Raw genomic sequence first — 26,912 nt, forward strand, 5'->3', positions numbered from 1 at the left:
CATAATTATTAGACATTAGAAATAATAATTATTTGTTAGCTAATTCACATGGCATGAAACTTATTATGTTGTAATGGTAATAATTAATATTATTAATTAGTATTGGTCTCAAATAGTAAATTCATTTGGTATCAAATAATTCCACACATAAAGAACGATAATAAGAATACTGTGTACATGGCATATCACAAGGCTCGTTGGTCTAGGGGTATGATTCTCGCTTAGGGTGCGAGAGGTCCCGGGTTCAAATCCCGGACGAGCCCAGTTTTTCTTTCTGCAAAGCTCGTTTTGTCATCATGCATGTGGTTGCAATGGAAAATACAGATTCCCTTTTGGCCCAAGTATGTATTCTAAAACAATTGTTTTCAAGAATGGGTCGCATCCAAAACAAGGCCGAAGCCACACTCTCACTGTAAAATAATTTCAGATAATTAACATTTTAATATTTATCTGAGAATTGTGATTTTTTTTAATCTACGCATGTCTTCAGATGCACAACATTTGGAAGAAATACGGTTTGCTTGTCCACGTACAAAAGTATTGTTATGGAAAGCAGTAGTCGATTAATTTCCCAGACATCACTATTTGTCGTAATCAATAGCCTAGTACGTTCACCGAAATATGAAATTGTTAAAAAAAATGAATTGACCCCGACGTGATTTGAACACGCAACCTTCTGATCTGGAGTCAGACGCGCTACCGTTGCGCCACGAGGTCTGGCACGCAAGCCGGAACATCACATCTTCATAACGTTCACTACAATCATACTGTTACCGCCTAGTAAAACCTATAGTTAAAACCAGTATTTCTCGCTCTACCAGTATGGCCGGTTAGCTCAGTTGGTTAGAGCGTGGTGCTAATAACGCCAAGGTCGCGGGTTCGATCCCCGTACGGGCCAAGCTTTTTCGTCGACTGAAGGTTAGTAATGGAGAATGTATCTTGTCCAAAATGCTACTGTGAACTAATAAAGAGTCCCACGTTATATCACTCTTGGCCTTCCCACAGTAGCTTCTGCTGACTTTTAGAATCAGTTTTAAAATACTGTCAGCCACTTTTAAAGCACTTCAGGGGCCTTATCCCTAAATACATTACTGAACCACGGGTCAGATCTACTTAAAAGTGTCTCCTGGCTATACCAACACTGTGCTGGAAACAGACACTGGGACAGATACTTCTTAGCGTAGGCCCTCAAGCTTTACAATGCTCTTCTGTGCAGTGTCTCATTTGAAACCGTCATTGTTTTTAGATTTGCTATTAACTAAGTATATCACCATTTATTTATTCACCATGTATTATTATTTGTATTATATTATGCACTCATAGAAGTGCATATGTACGTTTTTTTCTACTGTATCATGTTTTTGTTTAAATGTTTAATCTGGGGAATGAATGGCATGAATGAAACACATGCGAGCTAATGGCCAGACGTACGTTTGCCTGTTTTTTTGTTGCACTTAGAAATATTCCCAGCAGAGGGAAGTCTTGAGTCAAGAACAAAGTCACAAAAAAATCGCAACGCTCAGCCTGCCTTTGCGAGTTTATAACAGGCATGAACTCTTGGTGGCATCATTGGTTTACTTCTATCGGGCTTTGAACTTCTATCTGAAATATTCCAACTGCAAAGTTTGCTTAGACTCAGCACTCAGCAAAAGCATGTAATTGCAAGTTGTGATATAATGTTTATCAGTGCATATTTTGAAAAAAAAAAAAAAATCCGACGCGTTTTAGGTTGTTATGACAATTGTTTTGTGACCAAGTCTGAGCAAAATTTAAGAAAATTTGCCTTAGTAGATCATCCCCCTGGTGGTAGATAAAAAATGTACCCTAAATTATAGGTTAACGACGGCGTGAGTTACACAATCAAATGAGTCACAACATTCTTTTTTCTTTCTTCGAAAAGGCTCCATGAAAAGGTTTCTCCGTCAGTCATTGAACATGTATTTATGTTCATCTTCATGTCATACGTAAAGGCTGACAGTGAAGCCCAACGATCGATCACAGGCTACAAACATGACATGCGCAGCGGTTGCTGGACGCTGACGGTCTTGAACCAGCACGCATGTGTGATCGGTCCATGTCGATACTGTAAGCGTCCCGGCTGCAATGAAACGGTGGTCTCAGCTGAAGAGCATCTTGCCATAGGACCGACAGGTTAAAGAAAACTAAATAGAAAGGTTAAAACATAACCCACAAACAAGTGATTCTTACTTTTATAAGTCCTCATCTTCTTCAAAATTGCTGCGGCGTGCGGGATGTGTTTGACTATTCTAGTTTTACTCTCGATGCGGTCTGAGATATGCAATGCACAGCATCGCAATAGAGGATATTTGACAAAATATTGACTGTTGAGATTCATATGTGAATGCTTTCAAAATGCAGATCAGTGAGCTTTGAGCGCCAACTCCGGAGTCAGACTGCATTGTTTCTTTGACTCCCCCGAAATTTAACTGTGCTGAGAACAATTTTAGGTTCATGGTTTGATCAGCATTAGAATATTGCAGTATAAAAGAGCCAATCAAGTCCTAACTTAAGCAAGCATCTGATCTGATGTTTACAATGGCAGACTGTTGTTGGTCTTGAGGATTGATAATAATGCACCATAGCTGGATATTAGCCTACCATAAAGTGGACGGTTTTATTGTTCGAACCAAAAAAAAAAACATTTGATTTTCATGAATTTGGCTTTACTTAACTTTCTGTCTGAGTGACACACGACATTTTGACAGATAAATTGTTTATTGTCAGCAATTAACTTTTTTTTACGAACGCCGATTCATACAGGCTACAGTATTTATTATAGATTTAATTAGATTTAATTATAGGTACAGCTGAATCGGAATGTTTCATTTCCGGCACAATTTTGCTCTAACATGATGGGTCTCAGAAAAAAAAAAATAGCCTAATCTGGAAGTGGGACACGGTGTACAAGGCACGCTTGGATTTTCACTCTAGCGGAGAGGAATCGTCCTATGCTTCGTCTGCTCGATTTACTGATTTATCCATAATCGATCAGGTTTTGTGTGGGCTGGATTATTGATTTGTTGTCCATTAACTAATAGAGGGAGACAGACACGGACGTGTTGCATGAGGTGCCTGTGGCGGACCGTGGCCATGCCATGGGAAATCAACCCACTTATTTCATAACCTAATGTGGGGATTGAATTGAGTTGGTTACACAGCTATAATATTGTTTCATTACTTTCCCCGAGACCAATTGTTGCAATGCCAGTTTTTTAAGCGCTTTCCCATTCGGTACCAGCACCGAGGCTTCAGGTAAATGAAGGGACACGCCTATTAGTAGCCTATTCCGGGTGAATCAAAGCCACTCAACTAACCGATATTGACATGAAACGAGAAATGCAAAATATGTCAAATATGGGAATACGCAATGTAAATGGTTATTAATGTACTGCCCACAAAACAAATACGATTTGTTTTGTGGGCAGTAGAATCGTGCTGAGAAATAAAGAAGTACAAGTTGTCATCATTGATTGATGAACTCTTGGCCGCCCGTTTTATTTTCTTCGCGGAATGATAAATACGATAACCGTGGATACTTTGGTAGCAGTTCCTCTCTTCAAATGCAGCGGATCAATCGCGGGACGTCCGCGGATTGGATCGGTGTAGCTTTAAACGAGGTATCTCGAGTGTCAAACTAATTATAGTGGAAGCCAATAATCTTAGCTGCTCTTATTGAAACGGTTCGTAAGCGAGAGGGTGCAAGCGCGGAGAGCTCGTGAGACAGAAAGCATGCAAGCGGCGCAGCGAGCCGACTCCTGATAGGCAGTGCGACCCGGGCAGCGAGCAAAGACACTCTCCAGCTCTGTTTAATCCTATGTTAGGATTTTAACCTCAGAGAGATAGCTCTTTACACGTCAAAACTCAATAATGTGAGAACCCTTTGGAGACGTAGTTTTTTTTAAGGCGTCGGCAATTTTTATTGTTAGCTATTATCGAGTGGTCTCTCTTGATCGTATAAGTAACATCCTTTTGGGCTTTTATTCGCATATACCATTACACCACTGCCTGGGTATCCCTGGATTGAGATGCTGCAATGTCCCGAGGAATATTCCCACGCGTGAACTTTTGGTGGATTTTGGCGTCGCTTGCGCTGCTGCTGAACGTGTCAGATGTAAAACCTCACAGCTGCCACGAGGTGAAAACGGCTTTCCAGGTGCGCCAGATTGGCCCTTTGAAATGGGTACCAGAAACACCTGGAACAGGTAAGAGCGGAACAAATACAAATGTTTGTTGTGATTGTTCGGTGGATGCGAACGACGGTGCAGTTAATTCACCACTCGTGCACTAACAAGACGACAAACATGGATTTTAGACAGAAAGTTTAATTTCTGATACAAGAAAAGTAACTGCAAATGCATAACCACCGGGATTATGTAAGACACCAGCCCTCTCTTCTTTTATGTTTAGAGATCTTAACAGGGGAGAAGACGGGATAAGTAGGCTAAAGATCGTTGATTTTTTTTCCGATTTCATGCGTGATGTAATTTAAATACAGTGGCGTTGCAGCGGGCTGCACAATGCGTGCTTAGCTGTGCCACTCGCACTGTGAAATGACCGTTACATTATGAAAGCCGGTGTGACAAATTATGACAGAGACATCCACTGCCCAGACATATGACTCAGCGCTCAGGACCGTGCTCCTGTGATGCTAAAAGATGATCACTGACCTCACCGGCTGGAAATACACGGGTCCGTTAATGCCCATGTCACGCGTTAAGAGCGAGCAGACATGAACTTCAACTAGAAATACGGATATTTCGAGTTTAAAAGTTGTCATACCATGATGCTTGGAGCCAGTAAGAGTTAACATGATTTGATTGCGGTTCTTTTAAGTGATGCTGAAGCCGGGGGACAGAACAGAAAAATTCCGGCGGTGTTTTAAGTATGTAAATTGGTAAGGAAAAACAGCCACTTCTGCGAAAGGGTAACATAATATGGCAGTGGAAAATAAGAGGAATTAGAAACTCAAAAGCAAGCGCGTTACAATTACATCGCTAATTCCACCAATAGTGTGGTTTCATGCTGTTAGCAGCTGGGTCAGTAGCGGTGTGCCCAACTGCATGGAGCGCGTTGGAGAGAGAAGGTTCGCATTTTCATCTTTCACGGGGTGTAACAAAAGGAGACCTGACAACTTAAGTAGCAGTGACAAAGCAAAGTACAGCTCCGAAAAAGAAACTTGTTTATATAAATACAATTCTCTTGCATGGCTCATTTCTTTGGCAGTCCTTAGAAGCCATAAGTGGCTGCTTTTAAGCCGTGCTTCGGAATGTAGAGTCGAAGCGAGAGGGAGCTGTGTGTCAGACAGACAGACACACAGTCAGTCGGAGGCAGCAGGAACGGGACCACACCAACAGCCTGACCTCACCAGACCCCTGGGTGCTCCTTGCGCTCCTCTTTCAGTGTAACTCAGTACGCCTACCTGTGCTTTTGGTCTGTATCAGGGTCCCCCTTTGAAGTTATTTTGAAGTGCAAAGAGAGAGAGAGAGAGAGAGAGAGAGCGGGAACGGGCCACGTCTAATTCGGTTCAGGAATAAAAGAAGATCTTGCCACCGGACCAGGCAGCAGCCAGCCACAGCAATGCCACAGAGGCCCGGAGCTGAGGCCTGTGGTTGGGGTTAAATACAGCACTGTTGACATGACTGAAAAACATTCCCTGGAGAGTTGGAGTTTAAAAGCACAGGAGGCGGTTATCATCACAAAGTCTAAGTTGACGCCCCTCTCCCCACTTCTTCTCTAATCTCTGCCTTGCCGTTTTACCTTTAATTGCAGTAACTTTATTTTCTTTTGGTCTGGCCGCCATGATGAAAAAGTTGATGTTTGACATGAGGCACAGCAAGAAAAAAAAAACAAAAAAACCTTTTCCGAAGTGAATGCGTTTCGTGACATTTTATCTTCCAGTTCTCAGAGGCTTGGAGAAGCCCATGTAGTTTTGACTGTATTCCCCCTTGGAATCGGATTGGAGCGTTCCAGTTCTAGAACAGTTTGATCCAGCCAGAGCTGCTCGCCCGTCAGACTGTTTCGTGTCCCTTAGATTAGAACAGAGCGCTCCTTCCAGAAACACATCAGTACCATATGACATCTAATATCCACGCGGATGAACCGCGGTCGGCCGTCACGGCGGCCCGCTGGCTGGAGGTTGCAGTTATATGGAGCTTCCGTCTGCGGTGCCTCAGTGCGAGGGACAACGGGCGGCAGCCAGCGCTGAGAAGCGTATCTGGGGATGCATTGGAAACCGAGGGGTATGTTTTTACTGCTGTAGCCAGGGCAACGTGGCAGCTAACCAGGCAGGGCTGTAGCCATGGGTTGCTTTGCAAGACAGCGAGGGTCTATAGATTGCCAATGATGGCGCACATGAAGGGAGACGCCTTCAAAACCACAAGATGATTTTTTTTTTTTTCAACAAATTTGTAGAAAAATACAGTAAGAACTAGAGCCACAGTTGGTCTGTCTGCTTTATAAAGGAGCTCAGCAGGGAGGAGTAACGATGTGCATTTCAAATAATTTCATGTTGAATTATTCGATGGCTCCTAAGATCAAATACTGCAGCAATTGAGCCCCAAATTTCCCCAGGCATTGCTGGAAACTTATATCCTTTCTGAGAATGGCCCTCGCTCATACTCTCAGACAGGAAAGTTCATATCAACAAAACAAAGTAACTTTAAGTGGAGTTTTCTCTCCCCAAGGCTATTCTTTATAAACATTGGTGAGAAATGAACAGCTCTGGATGTGTGTGTATGTGTTTTTTGTAGGTTTAACTGGCTTGTTTTGCCAAATGATCATGTAGCAGACTGGTGGTTGGTTGAGTAATGGCATCACTCTCATCCCAGGGTGGCCCAAGACAAGCGGCCAGCGTCTTGGGCCGCCCTTCATCCAGAGAAATTGGGGAACCTTTGAGGCTGTATCGCTTACTTCCACACCATTCTCAGGGGTGCAGAGGCCTGGAGTTAGTACCCCTGCGGCTGTTCATTAGCGTCCCCACAAGCATGCAGGGAAGCCTGAGAGCGCCTCGGAATCGTCACCGCCAAGCTGCTCTTAATTTGTTTGTTGTTGTTTTTTTGAGTGGTCTGGAAAAGGTTACCCGGGGTAAAACCCGCCATTTGTCTCTTCAAAGCCCTGACAAGACAGGGGGGCGGAGGGTTGGAGGTGGGGAAAGTGGGGAGGGGGAGGGGGGGGGGGCATATGGGGTCCTACAGTGATTTTCAGATCAAATGCCAAGCAAAGCAGCTCTCTGTTTCTGGAGCTGTGAAAGTGCAGTCAGCTCAAAGAGTCTGAGGCTTATTTGTCATGAGGGATTTCTATAGAGGTGGTGGAGGTTGGAGGGGGGGGCGGTGACGGGGGCAGTCGATTGAGTTAACATTCTGGTGCAGCCAAGAGGGAAAGTCACAAATTCTTGCATTTCCCAAAGAGCGGGCCAAGGAACCGCGCTGCTTTGTGACTAGCTGTCAGAGGATAACAAGAAACAAAGTCGCTCTGTGGCCCCCCCTCGTCCCTTAGGCCCTTTCTAATAATCAGAGTAGCGTGCGTGCTTTAAAGTGGAGTGGGACTGAGGTGCATGCCTCTGCTCTGTAGTTCATACAACAGGAAAGTCGTATGTAATGTGGGATACATTTCTTCCATATCATTATTCTTTTAATGAGCCTAACGTCAGTGCACTCTATACACACACACACATGCACGCACGCGTGAAATGATATAAGGGTCCTCGTGAAACGTATATGACAAAGAATCCGTGGGAACGCCTGTGGCTTATTGTAGGAATTTAATGCTAAGATTTTCTACACTTTGACTTTTTTTTTCTACACTGACTTCAGTGTAAAAGTTTGGCTCCAAATAGTGTGTTTCAGACACTTCATCCTCATTCCGAAGGATTCCACTTATTAAATAGTTGGTCTGTAACGCTGCCAGTGCGTGCGTTAGAAGAGCTTAAGTGATCAATGCTTCAGAGTTGCTTATCCGGTGATTATTTTCCTAAGTTACGGCTTCTCCCACGCTGTGATACCGAGCCAGGCGGACCATAAAGAGATTACCTGCTGAGTGTGTGGTTTGAAATGTGTCAGCGCCGGGGCCTTCGGGAGGTATTCCTCATTGATAAACAAGTGGATGACCCAGCCTTCTGTGTGCCCGGGGCTGGTTCCATCGCGGTTGTGTCCGCCCGCCGTGAACCCGGTCATCAGGTCCGCGCCACTCTGAGCCTCAGACGTCTTGGGAGAAACATTCTTGTCCCAAACACTAAAGTTGAAACACGGCTGTTTTTTTTTTTTGAGGGCACGCCAAAGTGCTTCTAAATCTGTCATGTCTGGCGATCTGGCACGAGCTCAAAAGCCCCTTTGAGTTCAATCAGCATAAAACATGTCACTGATTTGCTGGCATTGAAAAGCTGGTTTTGCCCGCCGGTCTCCGTTCGCACCAGTGACTGACGGCAACAAAACATCAGCAAATTGCTGCTGTGGCCCCCATTCACATTGCACTTGGCACAGACTCCATTAACCAGATGTGACATTTTGTGTGGGGTGCAAAATGCAGGATGATTATGTCAACACGCTATGTAATATTGTCAGTTTCCCTCAGCTGTTTTTTTCTCTTCATTGTGTGTGTTAAAGGAGGTTGTATGGTGCCTTGCTACTACACGTGTTTTTAAGCGTAGACAAAAGAAGTATTGGTAACTAAGGAAGTGCAGCAAACCTCATTGAGAACTTTGATCTGTTCAGACGACTGCTGTTTGTGACATGTCATTTAATGAGCAAGTGCACATTCCGTATGCACACTTTGTCTCATTCACACTGTGTGGTTGCTGGCTTGAAGCCAACTGTAAACCATCTTGCACATACAGTAATGTGAAAGCTGGCTTCAGAAAGCTGGCTTCAAAAGATGGCTTCAGAGTATGAAAGATGGCTGTAAAGCTGGCAGGGTACCAGATAGGCTGCTAGTCAATTGCGGAAGTAGTGGTGGCTCCAATAGGGTGTCAAAGCAGGCTTGCCATAAGTACATCAGTATGAGAGAGCTTATGTATAGTTAGGCATTCTTGAAAGCAGCACCCTCTCCTGCCCCTGTTCTGCCTTTCTGCCCCAGCAATTACTGTGATGCTCTATTAAATGCTGGACATTCCATCTTGGGGACTGAATAAAGAACTCCAGGATAGTTTAGTTTAAGTAGTTTAGTCTAAGCTTTGGTAGTGCAGACAAAGCTTCAACCCAACCTGGTGATGTCAGTAAACCTCCCCCTCCCTTCCTCCCAACCCATCACCCCTCACATGCACAGTACCTACTCCCTTCCACTTGCTTCCCCATCTGAATCTTCCTTCTCTTTCCATCTGAATAAAGATCTTTAATTCATGTAAGACAGTGTGAACTTGAATAAAGGTGGCCAAGCTTTGGCAGGTGACTAGGTCAGTTATGGGACCCAGGAACTCCCCATCTGTGGCTCTTCCAATTCCACTTTCCCATTCCAGTCCCCTCTCCCCTGTCCATCTCGATTTCCCCTGTTTAATCTCTGTAATCCCAGTCTGTAGAATCTTCTTGGGTGTCTCGCAGTCTCTTTCTGTGGGTTGTCCCCGGGGGGTGAACGCTCTTGGGTTTCATCCATGTTTGTTTTTCTTTCCCCCGTCTGTTTGTGTGTCTGAGAGGTTAATACACCCTCAAGTGACAAAACAGATCAATCCCTTTAAAGGTGAAGAAAGTTATTATGACTAATTTTTTTTCTTGAGCTAATAAACAGTGGTTAGACTTTATATGAATAAAATAACCCTGCTGTCTCAGTAGGTAAGCATCTTTGAACCATTTCAGGCTCATCACTGTTTTATTTACCAAAATTATAATAATGCTCAGCATGGAATATATTTATTTGACACATTAAACTGGTCTTTTTTTCTGTGGTCAATGGCTGTTCCTGGGCATTTTATCTGTTCAATTCAATACAATTAAAAGACTCAAAATTCTAACTTGCACGGTGATTCCTAGGAATTGCTACTGGTGGACAGACTCATCAGAGATATTCACTTATCTGCAGAATGTTTTGGGAAAAACCTGATTCACATACTTTTTCCTGTGAACCCCACTAATACATTGCAGGAATCCACAAATCTGAGTTTGCATCTTATCGTATGTAAATTTTTTTGCGGTGCACATCTCTAATGTTTGAGATGGGGTTATGGTTCTTCCACTGAAGGAGAGAGCCTCTCGCTCTGCTGGGAAGATGGAGGAGAAAGGGGTAGGAGACTGTGATGGGCTTTAGAAAAGGAGAGGGGTAGCTGCAGTCTCTGAAGTGGTTTTGGAAAGGAGAGAGGTAGTGGTGGGGTTTAGAGAAGGAGAGGGGAATTAGGAGTTGGACGTAGAGTTCATAAGAGGAGGGGAAAGAGAGGCCAGGGGTCCGCTTGGTCAGACAGATGTACGGACACAGAGCGCTCCCTGTGGCGTAACCATCCCCCAAGGGAGTCTCCCGTGCCCACATCAACCAGGCGGTGAGCCCCCCCCCCCCACCCCACCCCCTCCGCCGGCTCTCAACCCGAGTTCTATGCACACTGCGGGCATTGCCAGCTTGAAGCTCGAAAGCCAAACATTCCAGGCGCGATTCAGGGGGTTCCAAAAAAAATCCAGGTATGCGGCGGATCTCGCCGGAGAAATGTTTTCTTTCAACAAGGTCCATCCCAAGCACAGCAAATCAATATTGAAAAAATATCCTGCAGCTATGCTGGATGGTAGCACATCAAAGTGAAAAATACTTCCTGGGCTGCGGGAAAAAGAAAAAAAAAACAACATCTTGAGAGCAACTTCAGCATTAATTACCTGCTTTTATGAAAGTTTATTCCTGCGTTCAGGAAGTTAATCAAAAACAGGCTCATCAGGAAATTGCTCTAATATGACAGCAACAACAAAAAAATACTATCATGGCAGAAAATGTTCATTTTCTGTTTGATCATTCAGTGGCTGGCTTCTTTAAAAGGTTTTTAACGCTTCTAATGTTGACCGCTCTGACTTTGACCTTTGGCATTTCACTTCCACAGGCTGGGCCCAGTGTGTCTGATATCTTTTGCTAATTGGGCTGGGGCACATTAGAGTAATTGCCAGCCACCTCGAACACCCCGGATTCACAGAATGACTTCTACCGCCAATTAATCACAAGGCTTTTGTCACCTGAAGACGATTAAAGATTAAAGAATTAAGGCCTCAGCCGTGTGGAAACTGCGGTGACTATCTGCCAAGGCAGGCCTTGTGGCTGTGCCCTGCTGTGTTTTAATTGTGCAAAGTCTGGGGAGCTGGCAGTGGCCCTGCCAGCCCTTTGGAGTCTATTTTCATTCATATTCTTACTGATGGCGGCAGCTCATGACACCCGTTTTAAGGGAAATCCAAATTCTCGCTCCGAGCGCTGTTGGAATGTAATGGTAGTTTTCCCTCTGAAGTGTTGTTCACAGAAAACATTATGGGCTGGATTTTTTTTTCTGGATGTATTTGGAGGAACGTACGGAAACAGATTCATTTACAGCACGTGATGTTATCCCCGTTACTGCGCGATCGCCCAGCTTTGTTTGATTTTTGTCAAATGGCTTAATAGTTTTTTCCCTTTCCTGGTAAAAATCGATTTGTGCTGATAGACCAACACACAGGTCTGTCCAAAGCTAGCTGGAAATATGTGATAATGGTATTGACAATGCAATAATCATAACTGTAATGAACAATCTGACACAGGCAAATCTGGGTTTGGGAGGTGGGCATACCCATGGTGCACTGCTCCTCTTCTGCTGTAGCATGTTTACGAATATTGCCAGTTTCCCCCTAGCCCCCTCCTCCTACCCACGCAGTGGTCTTACTGGTCCGGGTGCTGTGAGCCAGGGTCTATTTCTGCAGCACTTTCTCTGTCTGGTTCCAGCCGAGCGCGTGGGGCCAGCGGTCCCTGCGTATCAGTTTCACGCCGGAGATAACGCGGGGCGGCGAGCCAGCCAGGAGAGGGGGTACGGGGGTCAGCAGTGACCTCACTCCGCAGGGATGAGCGCAGCTGGTGTTCAGGCGCAATCTCGAGCGGTAATTAAGCGACTATGATGCGTTGATGGGGCGGGAGGGGGATGGGGGGCAGCCTATTGTGTTTCAGGGACGGATTTGGAAAGGGAGGCATGGGTCCCTGAGGCCCCGCGGGACCTGTGTCCCGGGTTCCAGTTTCACGGCCCACCGCATGCATTTGGCTTGATGCAAGCCAAGGTGGAGGACAAGACAGTCAGTCAGCCTTGCACCCTTGAGTTTGAAGTGCAGAGATTGGTTTATTATGGAAGCGATGATGTCATTACATCATGTCTTTAGTGAGAGATGAAGGGGTGAGAGATTGAAGAACGTATTGACCTTGTGCTTTATTTTGGGTCAGTGCTGACGTTATGCTGGCTGGTGGGCCTTGTCAGTATATCTATTCCTTTCTTTGGAAGAGGCTTGAGATATTATGACTAGTGTAAATGAGAGATGAAATTCTATGACCTGGTGTGTGTGTGTGGGTGTGTGACTGTAGATTTGAGTCTGTGTGTGGTTAGGCTTTTGTTTTGTTGGCTGCTTGGTTGATTGTGTCCATGTGTGTGTGTGTGTGTGTGTGTGTGTGAGAGAGAGAGAGAGAAAGAGAGAGGGAGACTATGGCATTAACTGCGTGTGAGATTGTGTCTATATTGTGTATTGCATATTTGGTTGATTATGTCAGTGTATGTACAGTATTTCTGTCTATGCAAAGAGTGTGTGTAAATATATCTTAAATGGGTGGTTGTAGTTATGTGTGCCTTCGTCATCATTTCATTCACCCTGTCTCTCTGGCAGATGTTGACCTGCAGATCTGCAAACACAATGGCCCCACCTGCTGCACCCGCAAGATGGAGGAGAGCTACCTTGCAGCCGTGCGGAGAGAGACAGTGCAGAACATCCGCTCCTACAGCTTCGAGCTCAAGTACCTCATCATGAGCCACGCTGCCGCCTTCCAGGGTAAGAGAGCTTTGCCTGCTGGCTAGGAGAGAGGGATTACTGTCTCCATGTCTGCTAGACACAAACAGGTGTACACACAGGGGCACACACACATACACACGTATGGACATACACCTGTGTGCTCACACAGACACAGACACACACACATATGCAGGCGCGCACACACACAGGTAGACAGGTGCACGCATACACATGTGCATTCATGCGCGTAGAGGCACACACACAAATGTGCACAGGCAGATATACAAACAAATGCACAGACACACACAAATGCAGAGACTCACAAACACACACACACACAGTCACGCTCATGCAAATATCACTGTTTGAGCAGCTGCACTTAAGTCCTGTTCCAATGCTAATATATTCTATCCAAGTGATGTGGTATCATCTAGCGGTCTAATAGGTTCCAGCAGCACCTTGAAAAACTGAAGCCATCAACATCCACTCCTTAAATGAGAGCTGACCTCTTCTGGGCTGGCCAGTCATCCAGCACCCACTTTCTTGCCAGTTAGATCTGGAAACTGGTGGGAGAGGTGCCACTAGCGCCTGGCTCCTTTCCCTGTGAAGTGTGCATTAATACCCTGCTCTTTCAATGGTCCTGTCTGTTCAATACTGACTGCTGCAGCAACACCAAAAAGCTTTGGTTTCATTAGTGTGTCTGTGCTTAATGAATCTAAGTTTACTTACAGCCACTTTTGAGCTGGAAATCTCTTTTCCCCTTGGGTTTGGGGCCCTGTGATGAGTAGGCAGACTACTTCTGTGTAAATCTGGTGGTTTCTGATTGGCAGAGGGAGTGCGGAACACATGAAAGCTCATTCGCTCTGCCACACTCTGACCTGTTGCTGTTGGGGGTCGTTGTACTGGTATCCTGGTTGTCAGGGAAACGGTTTTTGGCCCAAATAAGCAGGCAGGCGGCCAGGTTTCCGAAGCCGCCTCTCTCTTTCAGAGTTTGCCGCATAATAATAAAAATGTCACCCGAATTCCTAAACAATAAGTCCATAAATAAACAGATTGGAAGAAATGCGAGCACCCACAGCAATGTGTGTTTTTCAGTTTACATTGGGTCGCTCTCGGTTAACTTGACCGACTTCAGACGAGCATGCAACATGTTTTGTTGATTTGCAGACTCGCACAGCACTAAAAGACAATTCATACATGAAACAATACAGCTGGTGGCTGTGACGCGTACTTTTCTGAGGCCTGTGCCATTCGCATTCTAGACAGATAGGATTACACAAAAGATTTTGCACGTGTGTTCTTTCCCGGGTTTCGATCGAGGATGCCGTTGAGCGAGTCTTCATTCAGAAAAGAGATCAGGGCCTCCCGCTCCAAATGTAGTAAGATCAGTGCTGGCAGAATTGTCCTCCTAATTCCTGCTTTTGCCCTTTTTGGACTCGGTGAGATTGCAGCTGGGCCATCCTTGCCAAGGCCTGTGGCTGTTTATTGGTCTTTTTAGCTCCCTTAATTAAAAAGAGCCAAAGCCACTGTATGGAATGAAAATCATGGGCGGGAGAAGCCTTTTAAACAATGGACGTCTCCTTTCCCCCGTGCGGCACGTGTTGGTCTTGGCCGGTCCAGTTCAAGGAGACAAATTTTAGATTTAGCGGCTCTTTAGAGTTCTATTTAAGCTCGCCTCTGGCATGAAGGAACGGTACCTAATGCTAAAACGACTAGATTATCTGATTAGCTGATTATCTGATTTCCGGAGCTTTGGAGTGATACTGAGGCTTTTTGTCTGTTCTCTTTATCTACGGTAATCCGGTTTTCTCTTGATATGATCATAGCTGTTTGTTTATCGGAAAGGTTGCGATAGATTTTGAGAAAGCGGTCCACTGAAAGAATGCAGTGTTTATGTTGAGTCTTTCTCAATCTCTGTCTCTGTCGCTGTCTTCCTGAAGAATTATGGGTGCACTGGAAGAAAGAGAAAAAAGAGAGGGCTTAAATGTATAATTCAAATACGTCCCCACGGATGCATAAATTTAATTCTGGATCCGATCAGCATTTGTCCTTAACTTTGACTCGCAATTAAATCCAAATGTTACTTTTTTATTCACAGTTTGGCAAATTCAGGGATTACTAAAATAAATGAAATAGATAGTGATTTTATAAAAAAAAGTAGCACTTCCATTAACACGGTAGTCAAAGTTAAGGACGAAAGTTGGTTCTGTCAAGGCCATAGTATGGAGGTGTTCGGATGGGCCCAAAAAGCGGGGGCCTTCTCTCTGCCTTGCTGTCACGAAGGGTCACCTCAAAAAGGCGTGGGGGACGTCACCTCCTGCAGTGTGTTTTGTGGTCATGCCCCACACTACATCCAGCTCATTATGGGCAAACATGTCCCTGGGAGGCTAGCATGTATGAGTGAGTGATCCCTTACAGATAAGATGCCTGTTCCTGTGTGTGCTGGACTGCCTGTTGCTTGTCAGTGTAATAATACATGGATCTTTGAGCAGGAAATCCCCTGACAGCACTTGTCTCTGTGGGAGATTTCCTCTTGACTTCAGCAGTATGTTGGTACATTTGCTTATTGACACAGTGCAATCGTTTTCTGTTCAATCTTTAATTTTTTTGGTGAAGTCTTTCATATCTTAAAAGTTTTGCATTGCGTGTTAAATGATAATAAGCAGAAAAGTTATCCCAGGAAAATAAATAATGGAAAAAAGGACATTGTTAAGATGAAATATTGAAAGGCTTCGGTAGAGAACTTTGCCAACACATGCCTCATGTAACAGCCAACTGGGGGCTTGTGCAGAGATGGAATGGGGGAGTTTAGTTCATCTATATTTAAAACTCATTGTTTCATTACTATTTTAGTGGTGTACTGATATTTAAAAAATGAAAAACAAGATTTTCAGAGCAGTTTCTGCAGTCTGAGTTCTCAGTCCTTTAGATGGGTAAGATGGTGTGGCACAGTGGAGATCAGGGTTGTCTGAAATATAGGAAATATGTAAGCATTAAGATGTTGATGATGATGACTGTGACATGTCCTATGCATTGAAAGCAGCGTCTGTTATGGACACCTCGAAGCACAGTGACAGGCTCCCTCTGATACTTTTCTCAGTTTAAATGACTTACCATGAGAGGGGATCAGAAATGGAATGGCAGGTTTGGATTGTGCCATGAGGGGGCCCTTGGGATGCATCTTCCCTTGATGTGGGTGGGTCTGAGTGCAAGACGGAGCAGTGGGGTGCGGGTTCACTGGAAATGGTGGGAGATCCACCCCTTCTTCCCCGCCACCAGTTAACCACCAGCTCCCAGCTCTCCTTAGGCTTAGATCCGATTTGGTAGCCTCTCCGCCCACACACACTCAGCAGAGGAGAAAATTCCTCCCGAAAAACACGAAGACAATGAGCTGGCTCTTTCCAGCCAGAAGCCACTTCCTTCTTTGGTTTTCCCATGTGGTTTTTGGAGACCTAACCAATGCCCCAGAGCACCCAGCCATCAGCTCCTGGACGACCCGCCGTCTGCTCTGGTCTAAAACCTCCCCCCCAAACATTCCCGAACCCCCTCCCCACCACACACTCACTCTGCAGGGGGCAGTCGCTACCCCAGCATTGACCTTAACTGTAGAATCATGGCCTCTCATACATTGCAGTTGTAAATGTCACTTTATGCTGGGTGTTACAAAACATATACATCACTGTCACATTGACACATGCAGCTTAAAGACTGTTAGAGAATGCACAGTGTTTTAGAATATGTGCACATCTGCATATATTGTGGAATGCACACATACAACTGTGTATGTGAAAATATAAGCAATTTATGTATTTTCACATACACAGTTACATACCAGCACATATATTCAGAATGTAATTATTTTTTATTTTACATTTTAAGCCGTGTTGCATTTTTGTAAGGTCAGTGGGTGAACAGGAAAGGAGCATGTGGTGATGTAAATGATTTCAGGGCTCAGAAGTGACCCCTGATGGAGGGGTTGCATGTGTGCTTGCATGGGATTTTTAACCAGAAGGTCATAGGTTCAGTTCTTAGGTAAGTTACTGCCCTTGCACCCTTGAGAAAGGCATCTAACCTGAATTCCTTCCATAAATATTCAGCTGGGTAAATTGGAAATATTTGACCCATGTAGGTCTTCCTACAGAATGGTGATTGTCAAGTAAATAAATAACAAGAACATCTCATAAAAGAAGTTGTAAGATTTAGCAACAACATGGTATCAGATGCTGTAACACGGCTTATTTTGCTGTCAGTGCAGTTATTACACTTTGGCCTGGATTTAATTCTAATTTGTCATTATTTTTAACTGACACACAAGTGGAATTATTACTTTTATCAATACAAACATAATTCTTTGAAGTAATTTTGGTGAACGTTGAATTTGCCAAACCGATTTGTGGAGCATAAAACAAAAACTGACATTTAATTGTGAGTCTGACTCAAGGACAAACGCTGATTGAATCCAGGCCTGTATTTTCCCAAGATGCCCCAGGGCATATGTGGTGTGTTGGTTATCTGTGAGACTGTGGGAACTAGTCCTGGGTGTTTCAGCTGAGTCTGGGGTCTGCGGCTGTGGCTGCATATTTTACAGTTATGTGGCAAGGTGGGACTATGGCTCTTAAGATCAGGTATTCGACTCCTCAAGCCCTGCTTTTATGCACTCTCTCCCTGACCTGAACACTGTGTTCAACCCCCAGTTTCCTATAAATAATGACTCACTGCAAAGTGATCTGCGTTCACACTTTCAGAGAGGAAAATGAGTGATGCAGGCCTGCCTGTTATTTTATGCAGGGTGTTTAATTTGAGAACATCAATAAAATGAAAGAAGTACAGAATTGATGTCCAAATGTCGCCTTCAGTTTCACTGGAATATGAGTATGGTTGATTAACCTGTGACCCCCTTGCCCTCCCTTTCCCTGTTTAGTGCTTTTTGGGAGAACTTAAACTGTTGGATAGGCTGTCGGCTGAACTGGTGGATCCTCGCACCTCCACAGTTGTTGGTATGGAAAGATCTAACGCCATGTCCTGGTTAATTGCAAGCAAAGGTGGTGACAAGGAGTACTGTAGGAAAATCCAAACCTGCTGCAATCCCAGGTTGAAGTAGTTAAAATTTGGATAGTATTAGGGGGCTTTTGGAGGAGGAAATTAGCCAATCAGATTGGTAAAATCCTATTCTGGACGATCAGAGTCTACTCAATTGACTAAGGGTGTGTGGGCAAATAGGTTTTTGAATGGATTATGACACCCCTTAATCTAGAAACCCGTAGGGCTTTTTGCTGTTCTTGTAGATTGATGTTAAAATACTCTTTGAGTTGGTTAGTGAACAAATGGCCTTGATAATGAATGTACTGTCTTGGAGTGGTGTTAGAGGTTTCTCCATTGCCCAATCAGACTGTAATGATATGTTTCAGAACTGAATTCTTTTTTACAATGTGGTTTGTGTTACTTTGATTGGACAAAACATTTTTTTTCTGGAATGTCACTTGAAATATATATTTTTTTCTGTGTTCCGCTGTTTTTCTTTTTCTGTTCTTGGAGGTAGAATGTTCCGGAGAGGGTTCTGTAAATATGTCTGAGATTCTGCACGAACACAGAACTAAAACAATACTGAAATACCTGGCCTAATTTAAAGCGTACTAAGCAATCTATTGCAGGCAATAGTAACATTATCATCACATATGTGTTTTGATTTTGCTCAAACCATACAACTAATGACACTATGTAGCCAAGAATTCAACCTCCAGTCAACAGGTATATGGCTCAGAGTGAGGTAAAAACATATAAATGGATAAATATTGTTTCACCATTACAGGGTGGTTGGTAGCTGTTGTAACACAGAAATGATATCTTTAAAAATAGCATTGAGCAATACACCTATATGATAGGTTTGTGTGAGTGTGTGTGTATGTGTACGCATATCCACATGAATGTCATTAAGGAGGGCTTCATTGTGGGGGCTCATTGACACTTTTGGGCCCCTCCCTCTGAAACCTGGCCTTGGGGCATTGGGATCGGGTGTGATCCAGTCACAGAGCTAATCTGTGAGTACACAAGTAGCGTTTGAAGAGTGTGCTTTCCACAGTGGTCTAAATCATTAACCATCTCGCTCACTCTCCCTGTGTTCCAGACACAGTCATCTTTTCCCATCAGACACTGCAATGTTTATCAAAGTGTCTGCCTGAAACTCCAAGATGGAAATTCAACTGCTATTTTAATATTTCATGGGACCATTCAGGCTACTCTGTATATGATCTCATCTTGTATTATTATGGTTGGCTGCATTTTTTCCTGCTCTGGTGTGAAATGTTTCATCACAGTGCTTGGATGAAGTTTTGTCTTTGAAATAGGAACTGTAAGAATTACTAAAACTAATACTAATCTAAGTGCACTTTGCACACTACTGCAGTCATTTTTGACCTGAACTGAGCAATCAATTTAACGTCTTTCCTGAAATTATTACAAGCATAATGTTTTGGAGCCTGAAGAGAGTAGGATAACATTGCTTGTCACTGTGTAGGCAGTGTGCAGACATAAGTTAAGGAGGAAACTGAAGTCATGAGCAGGCCATCACAGTCATCTGACCTAAAGTCCACTGTGTACCTATAGACATCAAGCTATAATTAAAGCTGCTATGCTACTGTATATATTGTCGTAAAATGTACACATATCGTAAAATGTTCCTATGCATATTTGGAAAATAGCACATCATTGAATTGTAATATACACACATATTCAGTAGCTATGAATTTCCATATAATCAAAGTGGGAGGGCTGCAGCTGATGAGGGCATAGCGGTGGAGTTATCACACCTGGTCGCGAGCTGAAATGGTTGATTTGTACATTAGAAACAGGGAAAAGAAGGAAGGGAGATGGGGAGTCGTGGGTAAGATTGGTTTGTCTGGGTTTGGCTAATTGCATGGAGATTGTTTGAAAATTCTCCTCAGGAATCTTCATTTGGAACTTCAGTAATACAATGTCTTTGAATTTGTATTTACCATAGATTGACATATACTGTACATTGCATTCTGTCATATACGCTGCAGCCTTGTAACAAGGGCACGGTTCCAAGAGCTGGTTCCAGGGGAAAGTCCCTTGTCTCAAAGACGCAGCAGCTGCCGAAGCTGCACACCACAAAGGACAACTGTGAAATGAGTTCATTCCTTTTCTCCCTGGAGTCCGTGTCATTATTTGCGTGGTGTTATTGTCAATCCCTTTTCCCCCTCGTCCCTCCTCTGTAAACACCCGATCCGTGGTGTGGAGGACTCCAGGCTCACGCATGCAGCAGAAGGAGATGGGCGAACGCCCAGGTCTTCCCGAGCGCTTCACGAGAGCGTGATCCGTGGGATGACATTTGTTTCCTGCTTAATTGGAGAGGTCTCTCCTCCGCTCTCCTGTGAACGTCTCCGTCAGCTCCTTGATTTCCCCAAGCCCTGATGTTTCCGGGTGTGTGTGTTTGGAAGCAAAATGTCTATGCCGTGGGACAAGACAGAGGAAGTGCTGTCTGGTATGTGTGTGTGTGTGTGTGTGTGTATGTTTGATGCAGGGTATGCGATGGGCCAGGGGTCATGTACACACACACCTATGAATTAATCTTTTGCACTTGACCCCCGCCCCCAAACCTATTGTTGCATTTGGTCTGGGTTTTTCTCCTGCAGCCATCTCACCCCATCTGTGTAACTGACGACAAGCTCTGAATGTGTGTGTTTCGGAACTTTTGCTCTTTAACTCGCAGTCAACGGAATTACTAGTTTTATTGTTTTCTTTACAAGGACCCAGTAATGGTAATGACTGATGAGTTTTTAAACTCCTACAGCTGCTTTTCAGGAAAAATGTCTCACAGCCGATGGAAAATTCAAGCATTTACACTTAAATGCCAAAACTGGAAACAGCAATAACAGAACAATAAGTATACATGAAACATGTATATGATGAGTATATTGTATAAATGTTAAAGATGTGCATTTATATTCAGTAACTGGGTCTGTGTGGGCCCTCTCAACTGATAAATAGCCTACAGTAGGAGCACATTGATGAAGAGCTCATGCTTTGCTATGAGTTCGTTTGGAGTGTGCTACCGTTCTTGGTGAAGTCTAACTCGAGCATGCTGAAACTGCACCTCTGCTTAACACCTTTAATAGATTGTGTAGAGTCTCGGGCCTGATGATTATTGCCCTTGAGAGCACCTTATAAGCTGTGAGTGCCAACTCCTGTTCAGCGCGGAGTTTCAGAAGCAGCGAGGGGCTGCCAACACCCAATGAAAAGCAACTGATCAATAACGTAATCTCCCCTACCGAAAAAAACAACCCTTTTTTTAATTATCGGAGCTGTCAGTATTTCCAGCCGAACCACAGTGAGCTGCAGCCAGCGGGTTGGGTCGGGGCTGGGGTCGGGGAAACGACGCAGAAGACGCGAGGGAGAGCGCCAAGATGAGAATACAGGGCTGGACAGAAGCGGAAGACGAGGAATCTGAGCCGTGGCATGAAGGCTTTATTTGATCCATCCGCAGACAACAGGAGCCTGAAGAGGCCTGGCGGCCTGGAAGCTGCGGCTGGGTTTTTGGGTCCCGCACGGGGCATGCGAGTGGAGGGCGTACTCGCTCTGTGACCTCCGTAACCGCTCTGCGTTCCCCATGTCAAATACTCCACTCCGCTTAGACAGCGCTCCTGCTGCCCTTAGTTTCTACTCTGTTCAACTGCAGTCTTTCCTCAAAAAAACTTGCAGTAGTCATCTGAAGTTTTTCATCAGTTTTTCAAGCCTTCAAAATGCCATTGAATTTCGTACATGCAATAGCTTGTCTTTAAATGCAAGGCATACAAAGAAATCGCCCACTGTCTGACGATGTTTTGATTGGTGTTTCTGTTCATTCATGAGTAATTACAGAAAAGGTTCAGGATAGAACTCAATGGCAACATCCTATTCCGTCCAACGTCAGCACAGATCCACTTTCTTCTCCCCTTGTGTTTACAGATTTTTAATGACCCATTAAATAAAACCAGATAGTTTTGAAGCCATTACAAAAGAGATCCTGTGAATTTTCAGGCTTATTTATGTTTTGGTTGTCAAAATACAGCCTGCTTGCTAGCTTGATGAAATTGTTTAGTGCTAGAACAGCCAGCCTCTCTAGCTTTAAAGTGTCAAACTGCTACCCTGCTGAATATCTGCCGGTCTCTTGCTGAATGAAGAGAACCAGTGTGTTTTTCTCAGAGAAGCCATTAAAAGAGCATTGGGATGCAGTACTGACTCTGCTTCATGCTCCTGTTGTAAAGTAACCACTTGCCTCACATGCTGTCATCGTTAGTTATGGTGAGTGATTCATAACCTAATAGGGCAGCATTGGCTGCTGCTGACCAGTGGCTGGCTGCTACGTGGCTTCAAAATCATTGACCTGAGCCCTGAGGTCACGACTCTCAGTGCGACTCCCCAGTTTCTAAGCTTGTGTGGCGTGTTGGTCTCCTTATTCTGCAGTAGTCCACATGTAATTTGTGTCAGGTTCACTCACACTGCACTGGCATGCGATGTTCAAGAAGCGTAATGTGTGTATTAACCTTAGCAGAAACACTTCCTCCGGGGCCTACCGGCAGGAAGCGGCTCGGGGAGGGGAGATGGGACGGGCATAGAATGAGAGTGGATTCCTTGGATTCCTGCGTTGGGAGTCATAAGAATCGCCCTCCCCAGGCTCCCTGTCTCATTCAGCCTGGTTTAGCTCACCTCCAACACTCCCCATTTGTTCCTCCTGTGACCCAGGAGTTGGACGATCGGGCAGACAGTTGCTGTTCTTAGTGACGGCATTCATTTATAATGAAGTACTCAGGACAAAACAATTATTAATTTGATGCTTCAGGATATGTAAGGACTTGGGAATGATGTGTGCTGGAAGGTTAGATGCAAGCCAGCCTTACTCCCAGCCAGAGCGTTTCATTAGCGCATGCTGAGAAACAGAAGGCCCTGGTGAAAGTAAGACTGTTTTTTTTCACGGATAACTCTGTGAAATCGCACACCAAGAGTTGGGTTTGTGCATGGCGATGATTTCATTGTTTAGAAACTGAGCGCAGAGCAAAGCTCGCTCTTTCAGCAAGACCGGGAATTTTTCGATTCCATTGGAAGGATTTGTGATCGTCTTCTCCAGTTTCAAAAAATTTCAAAAATTACAAACAGAGGGGGGAGGTGGAGGGGCATGACAAGACAGAGGGATCCGATTAAAGTGGGAGCCAGAGGGAGAAAGAGGAAGAGGGTGATTGAGAGAGAGAGAGAGAGAGAGAGAGGAGAGTGTGACATCAGCGGAGAGATTTGCGCGGCCTCTGGAAGGTGAACGGGTGTGCCGTCGTCTCCGGAGTGTCGTTTGCGGCGACTTTCACACGATCAGCGCTCGGGAAACGGCCGTGCAGGTCCGCGTCCAGGACGACCGCGAGCGGTGACTCAGACCATTACCTCAGCCCTGCCTCAGCTGGTAGGCCGGGACGGACCGCCTGTCCTGCTCCAAACGATCATTTCCTGATTAATCCTTCCTGTTTTTCGGGCGCTCCGCTGGGCTCTGCCTCTGTCTCGGCGACTCTGAGCAGCGTCAGAGCGGCCCTCGGTCTGGGTTTCACATCTGCGTTTCTTGGTCGTCCCCGCGTTCCGCTCCGGAGAGAAGTCTCTGGAAAGCATAGTGCGTTGGCTGCGTGCGATGTGGTCATTTGTTACCGTAAAGTGGTCCGGTTTATTCCCTGGACGAATTATGATTTTGATTCGGCGCCAGATTGCGTTAGCGCTGATCATTTCGTCCGTCTCGTTAAATGAGCGGCATTTTACCTCTGGACTGCTGAGGTTTTTGCAAAATCAGTCGCTTTGGACGTGGCACAGAAAATCCAAATGGGTGTTTGAGAGTGGCAGCAGATTAAAGAGTAATATATGCTGAATGCTGCTCTCTGAATACTGCACTGTGAGTTGTGGGGCAGTTTGGTATGTGAACTGGTGCCTGATTGGGAACATGAACTTTTGGGGCATTGGGTACATGAGCCGTTAGCTGATTGGGTACATAAGATGTTGGCTGATTTGGTACATGAGCTCTTAGGGGATTGGGTACATGAACTGTTAGCTGATTGGGTAGATGAGCTGGTGGGGGACGGGGTACATGAGCTGTTAGCTGATTGGGTAGATGAGCTGGTGGGGGACTGGGTACATGAGATGTTTGCTGATTGGGTAGATGAGCTGGTGGCGGACTGGGTACATGAGATGTTAAGGCATTGGGTACATGAACTGTTAGCTGATTGGGTAAATAAACTGTTGGGGGATTGAGTACATGAACTGTTGCAGAACTGGGCAGATGAGCTGTTGGGAGAATGGATATGTGAGTTGATGGCCAATTGGGTACATGAGGTATGGGGGAATTTGGTACATGAGCTGTTGGGGGATTGGGTGTGTAGGTTGTTGGGTAACTGGGTCTGTGAGCTGCAGGGCCCTTGTGTTCTTGATATCTCTCTCCTCACTAGAGCAGCCTTGTTAATCTCTCCCTCTCTGTCTGGGAAGGGGAACAACTGTTTGGCTGAGAGCTGCCCTTTTCAGATGTCATTCAGACTGGCTCCCTTTTTTGCATACTTGCTTTGCTCTTAATAAATTTCTGTCATTTGAAGATCCTGCCATGTCAAGCCGTGGTGTGGGATAGCTTTTTTATACTACATTTCGGTTTTTTTATTAAGTTGACCCAGTATCTGTGACTCCAGTGTTCAGGCACTGAGTCCCCCCCCAACCCCCCACAGTTTATTAATGGGTCACACTCACAGAGTAGGGGGTAAGTCCAGGACACCTGACTGTAAAAATATGTAATGAAGTTACGATTAAGTGAAGCCCACACCAATGGAAGGGATGGTCTCCAGCAGGGCCCCATAGACATAGCCCTTGGGACCTGGGTTAGCCGATGGGCTGAGACTCATCTCAGTTAAAGGTTCACTAAGCTGCCTTTAACTCCTCTACTTGCTGGATGCCCAGTTTTGGACCCCCCCCCCCCCCCCCAAATACACACACACACACACACACACACACACACAAGCTCTCACTTTCGATCAGGTCATGGTTATACCCTGGCATCCGAGGAATTGTTTATCTTGGAGAGTTTTGTGCTAGCTGGGCTGCCATCTTAATTACAGGCGAGCTGATGGAGATATGGAGAGCACATTCCTGCCCCCTCCCCCCATCTTACACCCCACCTGTTAACCCCCTGACAGAACTGCTTCAGCGAGTGGCTTGAAGGGGACTGGAAGACTGTTGGCAAACATTGTTGAGGCACCTCATCCATCTCAGTGTTGAGCAGCCGATACAGTCAGGGAAAGGATTAGATGAATTCAAGTCCGATTCAAGGCCTGTGGTCATGACCTTTAACAGATGTAGTTTCAATCCTATATATTTTTATTCCATGGCAATGAGTCATCAGATGTCACATTGCATTGACCTATTGGCGACAAGGTGCTTTCAGGGATTTGGTTACCAAAGCCTTTATGAGATGTGTGTGTGTGTGGGGGGGGGTTGTGTGATATGTATTTTTACTAATTAAGTATGATATTTAATCTACACGCATGTGTCTCCACTGTCACATGTCTGCGCTCTAAGCTGTATGAAACACAAGACCTCCCTGGGATTAAGCGCTTTTGGGGAGTTATGGGAAACGAGCGGATCCCAGCGACCGGCGTCCCAACCTAGACCTGCGGCTCGAAGACCGCAGCAGCACGTTACGAGACCAGCGTCTCCTTCCTCGTCAGAGCCACGTGCCCTGCCTGGTTTGGGACCGTGGGGATGGGGGGTGGGTGTAACAGTGTGGGGGTGTAGGCACACGCTGCTGGCACCCTTCCTGTGGTGAAGGGCCTTCTCCGTTCCCTCGCTCTGTCCCGTCGGCGAACAGACTGGAAAACAGCCTCGGTCGGGAGGGGTGTGGTGGAGGGGAGTGGGGGGAACGCGGGACAGATGCCATAATTGTGGTCGGGCGCTGCGGAAACACGGCGGCGTTTATTTTCGACCGTTTCGTTTTTGTGGTCACGCTGCGGCGAGGGCTGTGTTCATTATTGTAAAAACCCATTCGCTCCCAGGCAATGGAGATTGAAAATAGCTGTTGCAATTAAGTTTAAGTAATTTATAACAGCCTCACGGAGGCAATTTTAAGAGGCTGTATAACGTCCCATTACATCACAGTAAAGCCGGGTCCCCCTTTTCCTCCACTGCGCCACACTCCTGCAGTGGAGTAGCATGTTACCGTTGCTTTAAGTAATGCCGCATGGCCTCTGTGCTGTACGTGTGGCGGCAGTCCGGGCAGTAAAATGGATACCTCTGCAAAAATCCTCCTTCGGATAACTGTGGTTAAGGAAAGCAGCAATCAGAAGCGCTCTCGCGTGATTTACTCCGTGGCATTGGGGGGCAGTGACATTTTGGGCAGCCATAAAACTGTAGGCTTAATTTCTTACACATTAGATAGAGCATTAGCGAAATGCCACCATAGAACATTGAAGTAAGTGTCCAAAAATTGGGGGGTGTGGGGGGCGGGTAGCTGTATTACAGCTGAATGTGTTTTACAGATGATTCATGATCTGAATGTCCAGAATTCCCTAATGTATCTGTAATTGCTCCTCCGCACAAAACGCTTGAGATTTTTATGTGTTTCCCTCTGGAAGACTTATATCCCAGGAGCCTTTGTGGTTATGGACAGTGATTTCATGTCAAAGTTGCCCCTCTCAAGGAGCTGGTTTCAGAAAGCTCCTCCAAATCTCCAGCCACAGACAGTGCGGAGACTGAGCTATGGCAGAGCTCCTGATTAGCAGTCCCAATTATTTCCTATCTTAGCACAAGAATCTCTAGACACTTCTGCGTGGATTTCCCTTGCTTTGAAATTGGCTTAGATGCAAATGGAAAATTGCTCTTCAAAAAGAATCCAGGAGCCTGGGGAAATACGGCTGTAACTTTAAATTTGAACATTAAACGAACTCATGACAAACAGCAACGTTTTCAAGCAGAGAAGGGATATTA

At 45.2% G+C, this 26,912-nt stretch overlaps 1 protein-coding gene and 3 non-coding genes across 4 annotated transcripts in view; 3 read left to right on the forward strand and 1 right to left on the reverse strand.

Annotated features, from left to right (window-relative positions):
- The first annotated feature begins 191 nt into the window (after positions 1-191).
- trnap-agg lies at positions 192-263 on the forward strand. Its single transcript has one exon. It is a non-coding gene; the product is annotated as a tRNA-Pro (tRNA).
- A 382-nt stretch (positions 264-645) lies between these two features.
- trnaw-cca lies at positions 646-717 on the reverse strand. Its single transcript has one exon. It is a non-coding gene; the product is annotated as a tRNA-Trp (tRNA).
- Positions 718-824: 107 nt separating this feature from the next.
- On the forward strand, positions 825-898 carry trnai-aau. The gene has a single exon. It is a non-coding gene; the product is annotated as a tRNA-Ile (tRNA).
- Positions 899-3,715: 2,817 nt separating this feature from the next.
- The window catches only part of LOC118796093 (glypican-5-like), a 114,419-nt gene continuing 91,222 nt past the window's right edge, over positions 3,716-26,912 (forward strand). The window contains exons 1-2 of the mRNA XM_036554924.1: positions 3,716-4,223; positions 12,804-12,965. Of these exons, the coding sequence (XP_036410817.1) occupies positions 4,055-4,223; positions 12,804-12,965 (331 nt within the window). The 5' untranslated portion in view covers positions 3,716-4,054. The remainder of the gene's footprint in view (positions 4,224-12,803; positions 12,966-26,912) is intronic.

The sequence above is a fragment of the Megalops cyprinoides genome, chromosome 20 (genome assembly GCF_013368585.1).
Source record: "Megalops cyprinoides isolate fMegCyp1 chromosome 20, fMegCyp1.pri, whole genome shotgun sequence".
Taxonomy (NCBI): domain Eukaryota; kingdom Metazoa; phylum Chordata; class Actinopteri; order Elopiformes; family Megalopidae; genus Megalops; species Megalops cyprinoides.